General features: G+C 39.3%; 1 protein-coding gene across 3 annotated transcripts in view; it reads left to right on the top strand.

Annotated features, from left to right (window-relative positions):
* Nucleotides 1-8,052, top strand: part of Map3k13 (mitogen-activated protein kinase kinase kinase 13) — a 126,279-nt gene that overhangs the window by 94,031 nt on the left and 24,196 nt on the right. For all 3 annotated transcript variants that reach the window (XM_005383296.2, XM_013513562.1, XM_005383297.2), the window contains exons 4-5: nt 4,065-4,256; nt 7,731-7,889. In XM_005383296.2, the coding sequence (XP_005383353.1) occupies nt 4,065-4,256; nt 7,731-7,889 (351 nt within the window). The remainder of the gene's footprint in view (nt 1-4,064; nt 4,257-7,730; nt 7,890-8,052) is intronic.

Raw genomic sequence — 8,052 nt, 5'->3', positions numbered from 1 at the left:
AAAAAAATAAATAAATAAATAAAAACTAGTAAGTCTAAGTCATGACCGTAAGCATCTCTTAAGCTAGCTCATTTTGCCAGAACCTATGTTTCAAGGGAGAGATGCACACAGAGGAAGCAGGAGATTCCCACCAGGCAGTCAGATCTTCCACATCAACCTCATTTATCAACAGGATGACAGAGATCACTTCAAGGTAACCTGAACATCCTCAAATTGAGTTTTAAAAACCAAAGTTAATGTCTGAAGTGGTCAGAAAATAATCATTCCTTGGGTAGCAGATATTCATTAGTTTCCATTGTCATTGGTTCTTAATTATTAAATTGTAATAATCTCAGGTTTCCCAAGATCTCTTATCGAGTAATGCTACACACAGCTTTCTAATCCGATGATAGTAGAATTATTGATGATACTAGATTCTGTTATGTTTCTCTCACAAAATATTTATTTTCAGGAGTATACAAACATATCTCTCTAGTTAGACCATTATTTTCTCAATATTGATTGACATCCCTAACAGGAGGAAGGTCAGAGGTAAATTTGTGGAAGTCACCAAATTTGGAAATGCTGAACTCTGAATATATGTGATCTTGTCATTTTGAGCCCCTCCCTTCCCCCTTTGCCAGCCTTCAAATGTTGCCATGGGCCTGAACAAATGAATAGTTAGTGGTGTTAGGGAGGAAAGGTAAAGAACAGGAATTGTAGTCCTGAAATAGAGTAAAGGTTTAGAAACTATGGCTTCTGGCAAATTTGATATATATTTTTCATTCCTGGAAAATAGTTTAACTGATGAGGCTGTAGTTAAAAGAAGTGAAATGTACTATGGATTTCCCTTCCCTAAGGTAGGAGCCGCCTTTTTTTTTTTTACAATTTTTTGTTTTGTTTTGTTTTGTTTGTTTTTTTTGTTTTTCTCCGGTATGGGGAACCAAACTCACGACTTTGCACTTGCCAGGCAGGCGCTTTTGCCGCTGAGCTAAATCCCCAGCCCCAGGAGCTGCTTTTCCTGGCAGCCTCAAGAGGGATGCTTCCTCTTATAACACTATCAGTACAAAGCTCACAATGTCATGATAAGTCTTAACTGGGATCACATCCCTAAAGTTAGGAAAAGTCATCTTGGGTACAGGTTTGACAGAATGGATTTGAACAAGTACTGAGGTGAAGTTTTAATCTCCTTACAAGACCTTGATGGAAGGGAAAATACAAGTAAAAAGAGGCCTTTGGCTGGGATCCCCAAGATGGAAGGAAGCATATGGACTCATTTCTGTGCGGGAGGAACCCTCGTTCAGAGGACATGAGAGAGCTCCGGTTGCTGTTGTAATACTCTCGTTGCTTGCTCTAGTAGGACTGAAAGGAAGTGATACTAAATGAAATGCTATAGAAACCAATTATCATTTGTCCAAAGACGATAAATTTCAAAAGATAATGGGAAGGTTGTTTTCAGTATATACACGAAGAAGAGACCCACTTCTTTCCTTCATTTTACTTCTCTGAGACAATCAGACTTTCCGCATGCCGCGCCCTCCTAAGTGGAAGAAAAAGGCATGAACTTCTAAACTCAGCTCACTAGATGGAAGCTAAGAGTAGTCTTCTACAGACAGCGTGTAGGATAAGGTAAGAAGGGCGGCTTCCAGGAGGATGCCCTGGGTAAGGGAAAGTAGGACTGTATCCTAGGAGACGGTGGATGAGTGAGAAGCTTTATTTTTCCGTCCTTTCCTTTGCTTCTGTGTTCCTCTTAGTCTTCCCCTCCCTAACTCTTCCAATCACCTTACGCCCACATTTCGTTTTCAGCATAGCTGAGCAAGCATTGCTGTGCTAGCGCCCAACTCTTGAAGCTGAAGATACTTGCATAGTCTTTACCTCTGCAGGGGAAACAATAGCGAGACTGTGTCCCTGCCCCATTACACCACGCTCTTGGGGCATTGTGCAGTGTTATGTTTGCAGCCATCTGTGTCATGTGCTGTTGGCCAATGAATCACATTCAGGACTGTCTGGAAGATACGGGGGCATGATTAGATGTCAGTGTCTCTCTAGATACGGATTTCTGTGCTTCCAGCTTCTTTTGAAGTTCCGAGGAACCAAGGAAGTACAAGATAAGAATACCATATTTTTTCCTCCCTTTTTTGGGGTAATCTTTTAAGAAAACCTAACCTGCCTCTTCCTAATGAAATTCAGTGCGAAGGGAAGAAAAGGTAGCAATTAGAATTAAGTGATCATTAAGCTGTTATTTATAGGTACTCGGAAGCCTTGTCATAGTACAGAGCTGCTAGGATGATTGCTTCTCCTTTCATTCGTCAGTCAAGAACGATGAAAAGTTTATAACATATCCCTCTTAGACTCTCTGAATTTGTGTGACAAGTTAAAATGTAAACAGCCTGCTCAATACCTTTAAACAAATATTTATCTTGATATTCTTAAGCATTATTCCTTTCCTGTTTATTACTTCTCTGTGATAATAATTAAATTATTTGTAGTTGCTCTGTACTTGTACTCCACTGAGTTTTTATAAAAGTCAAGTAGCAGATACTTGAAAATTTTCATTAAAAATCAAGATGAGAATTCTAGGTAGTCTAAAAAATGGTAGAAGAGTAATATAAATAGCTTTACAGGGGGCTGGGGATTTAGCTCAGCGGCAAAAGCACCTGCCTGGCAAGCGCAAGGTCATGAGTTCGGTTCCCGGTACCGGAGAAAAACCAAAAAAAATAGCTTTACAGCATCTGACAGGCACATCAAAGCGGGGAAAATGGAGACTAATTAAGTTCTTCATAACCTGCTGTTGTTACAAGGCCTTCACATGATCAGTACTTCAAGTCATGGCCTCAAAATTTTTTCCTCCCTCTCAGCAGCCTGAGAGATGGGATGTGACTTGCTAGCCGGATGGAGACTTTAGCCAGGGGTCTTGTAGACAATACTCTGTTAACATTTCTAGAAAGTTTTAAAGAGAGGTGTACATACCCTTAAGAAGTGGAACACGGAGAATTACATATTATCATTTTTTTTCTTTCAGCTTGAGAACAAAACTGTGAAGTAGAGCTAATAGGATTATTTCCACTTTTATGAGCTAATGGTATTAACGTAGGAATCCCCAATGTGCTTGTCTGCACAGAAGTTAAAAGGCTAAAAAGGAGTCGCTGTAGTACAGGGAGAGGAAAGGAGGCAGCCTTTGAAGTTGGATTAGATTTGAATCTGTAACTTATTACTTACATGAACTACTGGTAGTTGTGATTAAGATAAGCCACTTTCATTCTGAGCCTTACCCGTAAAAATGCTGAGGCAGAAAGATCACAAGTTCAAGCCCAGCATGGACAATTTGGTGACTCGGTCTCAAAATAAAAAATTTAGAAAGAGTTGAAGATGTGCTTCAGTGCGAAGCCCCTGAGAATCCTCATTATTGCAAAAATAAAACAACAAAAACAAAACAAAACAGCCTAAGGGCTTCTGTGTCATAGGAACTTAAAACAAAGATCTTTTTGGACTGGAATGATCAAAAAAGGCTTCATGGAAGACAGAGGGAAAGATGGGAAATATCGACTGCATGGGGGTCTAATATATATGATATTTTTATTCTAAACAAATGTTTTTCAAAGACTATATAAGATAGAAAATTGATTCTGGGGGGGTCTTCAAGCTAGTTATTTTCAATTTCAGTAATTTAAAATTCAACAAATAATAAAATAGCCGTATTTTATTTGAGTTCTCTGTGTACTGCATACAAAACCTTCTCTCTACATTTAAAAAGAAGTTATTTTAAATTATTCTTAACTATCTAAAATCACACAAGCCTCAGAAAAAAATATTGTGTGTTCCAGAATGGAGTAGTCCCACATAAACTCACTAGCTATGGTACGGCCTCTAGGTATCTAGAGTGAAGAGAACAAAATAAAATTGCATATACGCAAAATAGAGTAGCCTGCAGTCCAGAAAATTTCAATGCTAATTCAAGAACTAGGAAGAATTATTCATACACATTTTTAATCATTTGGATAGAGAATTGGTCATCATTCTTTAAATGTATATACATGTCTGCTCGTATGTCTGTATTTATGTGCATTTTTATGTTTTCCTGGAAGGGGTGTTTGTACTCAGGCACCTTGCTACTGTATTATCATGGAATACTGCGCTCACGGGCAACTTTATGAAGTCTTGCGGGCTGGCAGGAAGATCACACCTCGATTGCTAGTAGACTGGTCCACGGGAATTGCAAGCGGAATGAATTATTTACATCTCCATAAAATTATTCATCGTGACCTCAAGTCACCTAAGTGAGTTCATCTATTTTGTTGTGTTGTTTGAAATAAGAATTCTTATTGACCATAGTTGAAGTTTCCAGACATCATATATATAGTTCAGTTTAAGTCAGCACTGTGGGAAATCTACATGAGTATTTTTTGGATTATCATTGAGCTAGTTTGAATTATTGTTGACAGTGGTTTCCTGTTCTGTTGTTTTTCATTGTACAACTGTGCAACAAAATTCATTATTATCTGAAATGCTCGCCTGTTATCCTCACAGATAATGAATGCCATGCTTCTCCCCAGGAAGTCTTGGTTTGTTTTTCTACTGTGTTCCCCCCAAAATTTTTTAAACTGAGTTTCTGAAATGTATATAATAGGATAAAAATGGATGAATAAGAAATATAGACAAAGAGAAAATAAAAACATTAGAACCAAGAACTGTTCACAAAATATATCCCATAACATTCTACGCGGTCATTTGAGGTGGGCTACAAATTGGGTGTTGAGCTTCTGAGCATCTAAGCAAAAGAAAAAATAAATGGTTATCGTTACAACAACCATAAGAAAAATAGTTAAAGAGAAGCAGAGCTGTTTTAGAATCTATATCTTCAGAATGATTCCTTGGTCACCAGTAACCACTTTAAGAGAAGTGTTTATTCGGTTCCCCAAATTGCATGAATGCAAAAAAGGAATTGATAAGATGGTATATTTCCATGTAGCTCCTCTTTTTAAGCATTACTGTTATTATTTCTGGCTTATAGAAAGACTCATCTCTTCTCAAAAACATACTTGCAAAATGTTTCCATGATTTACAACATTTTTAACTATCCGTGATCACATCTTCTTTAACTCTGGCAGAAACTATATGGGAAAAATGAGACAATGTCATTTTTCTTATTTTACACAAAAGAAACTGGGCCTCAGCCCAAAGTCGTGGGACTAGACCTTGAACCAGAACTTTTATGGGTTTTTTGTTTGTTTGTTTGTTTGTTTGTTTGTTTTTCCGGTACCGGGAATTGAACTCACGACCTTACACTTCCCAGGCAAGTGTTGTGCCACTGAGCTAAATCTCCAGCCCCAAATATACAACTGGTTTGTTTGGGGTTTTTTCGGTACCAGCAGTCGAACTCAGGACCTTGCACTTGCCAGGCAGGCACTTGTGTCACTGAGCTAAATCCCCGGCCCTGAACCAGAACTTTTGAACCAGTGGCGCCTACATCCCATCTCATCCTGCACAGAGAAAGGGTTCACAATGAATCCTGCCTCTTCTGCTTGGAAGACAAAAATCTGTCCTTGAATATAAACTCAAAAGTGGCTCTAATTTATCACCATCATTCTCAACAATGTTTATTACAGCGGTTAGCTCACTGCATCACCTCCTTGCTGTACGTGCAAATAAACATTAAAATATAGCGTTCGTTCCTTCTGTTGACATTTTTTACACAATTTGCTGCTTTGGCCGTCCCCTACACACACATGAAGTGTTTGCCAAAGGCATCTTTAATGATCTCCTTCTTTAACCAGCATGTTCTTGTGGAGAATTAATTTCACAGAGGGGTCAGGAAATCTTAGGATATGCACAGTCAGGAGCATATAACAAGCTGGAGTGCAGTCGGGAGTGCTCTCCTTTACTTCTGTCATTTACAGGTCAGAGGAGTAGGTTGGTCCTCTAGGGAGTCTTCCTTATCAATAATACAGTTGCCACCCCGGGTGGTCTGAGCCTCTGGATTTCAAGTGAACTTTAAGAAAACAAATATTAAAGCTGGGCGTGGTGGTGCACGCCTGTAATCCCAGCACTCGGGAGGCTGAGGCAGGAGGATCGCTGCGAGTTCGAGGCCAGTCTGGGCTACAGAGTGAGTTCAAGACCTGCCTGAACAACATAGTGAGACCCTGTGTCCACAAAAAGAAAAAAAGAGAAATATTAACCCAGCTCTCTGTAACAAGAGATTTCATTACCTACATTAAATCTAGAGTCTGTACAACCCTAACTTTGTTCAGGATTCCAGAAAAGTCCCAACACTGCAGCAACTCTAACCTTCCCAATCCATTCCCTCTGTGCCAGCTGAGGCAGAAGTAGACTTTCCTACAGTGATTGTCTTTCTAGGGGCTTATCATGTTTCTCTACCTTCCCTGGTACATGGTAGTAATAATTTCCCAGTTATCTCAGATATCCCATAACATTTTAATCACCATGCATTTTCACCAGCACTAATACTATAAAACCAAAACTCCCAAATTATGTAAATTTTACATATCAGGTACAAAACCAGAGAGAGGCTGTGGCTGAAGGTATTCTAAGCAGTTGTTAGCAGGGCGCTTTTCAGTTAATAAGCATTTGGCATGATGGGTGTGAGCAAGGTAAAAAGAGAAGGAAGGAGATAGACTGAAAATTTTTCTGCTTCCTAGCCTCATCAAGTTAGATACTGTCAACTATAAAGTCTCTTATTGTTAAAGAAAATAGGTTCCTATATCTAAATTAGGGTTCTTCCCAGCTCCTTTACATTCTAAAGTTCTGAACATGTTTTTTTTTTTTTCAAGTGAATTCAGTCTGCTGTGGAAAGCTGCCAGGGGTTTCGATTTATATTCATCTTTAAGGCTAACAAGAACAGTTTGGTCCAGGATGCATTTCAGATAACTCCTGTGAAAAAATAAAACATCACTTTTGTGGAACTACTTAAGCTTAGATTTATTTCTGCATTCCCTTATCAGCACTAGTGAAATCCCAGCGTCCACATTAGTCTCTTAATGAATGGGTCCCTAGTGTTATCATCTCATTCATATTACTTGGCATCATTTAAATAATGTTTAGGAAGAAACATTTTCTCTAGTGGATTAACTGAGATTGGTAAGGATGGAAACCAGTACATGTTGAGTACTGGTGCTTTATGTATCTCAGCTCATTTAATTCAAATAAAACTTTGAAGAGATCCTATATAACCCACATAGGACTATACAGGCCCATAGACCTTTTATCCAAAATTCATAGAGCCAGATGATTTCAGAAAGACAGCACTGCATTCCTGTAGACATTCAGCAAAATTGAGCAGCCCCCTGTCGTCAACCAAGTTAATACCTCTGGTGAAACCTCTGAGTTGACACAAAATGGGATAAAGTGAGTTTGCCTTAGAAATGTGAACAAATACTTATAATTACTTTGAGAACTTTCAGCAGTTCTGAATTGTGGCTAAGATACTGTCATCTGAATTACTTCCACTGTGCAGATGAGAACACCGGCTTGGGAGAATCGAGTCACTTGGTAAAGGTCATACGGTTAGCAGGAGCAGAGGCAGGATAGGACCGGGTGCTGAAAGCCTCCTCACTAGGTTGCCTCAGTCTGAAGCAGCTGTATCTGGTGTATAGCTCATGCCCGGTAATGCTGCAAACTGCAAGCTGAATTCCACAAAGTACAAGGCAGTAAACAAACATCTTCAGTCGCCATTCAGAGTTGTGATTCTCGTTAGTACTAATAATCTGGATGTTTTCTTTACCTCTTTTTTAAAGTGTTTTAGTGACTCACACGGATGCAGTGAAAATTTCAGATTTTGGGACATCTAAGGAACTCAGTGATAAGAGCACCAAGATGTCCTTTGCTGGCACAGTTGCATGGATGGCCCCAGAGGTGATACGGAATGAGCCCGTTTCGGAAAAGGTTGACATATGGTAAGCGGCACTGTTCGTGGCATCTAGGGAGCCTTCTCCCACTCCCGCTCCATTGGGATTTGCTTCCTTCTACACTTACCAAAACAGTCTCTTCTTTTCTGCACTACTGAGATTGAACCCAGAGACTTTGCACTAAGATATATCTCTAGCCCTGTTTATTTCC

This window comes from Chinchilla lanigera, unplaced genomic scaffold (assembly GCF_000276665.1).
Source record: "Chinchilla lanigera isolate Chin_1 unplaced genomic scaffold, ChiLan1.0 scaffold00019, whole genome shotgun sequence".
NCBI classification, from domain to species: Eukaryota; Metazoa; Chordata; class Mammalia; order Rodentia; family Chinchillidae; genus Chinchilla; species Chinchilla lanigera.
The sequence above is the reverse complement of the archived record's forward strand: the minus strand, read 5'-3'. Positions and strand labels throughout refer to the sequence as shown.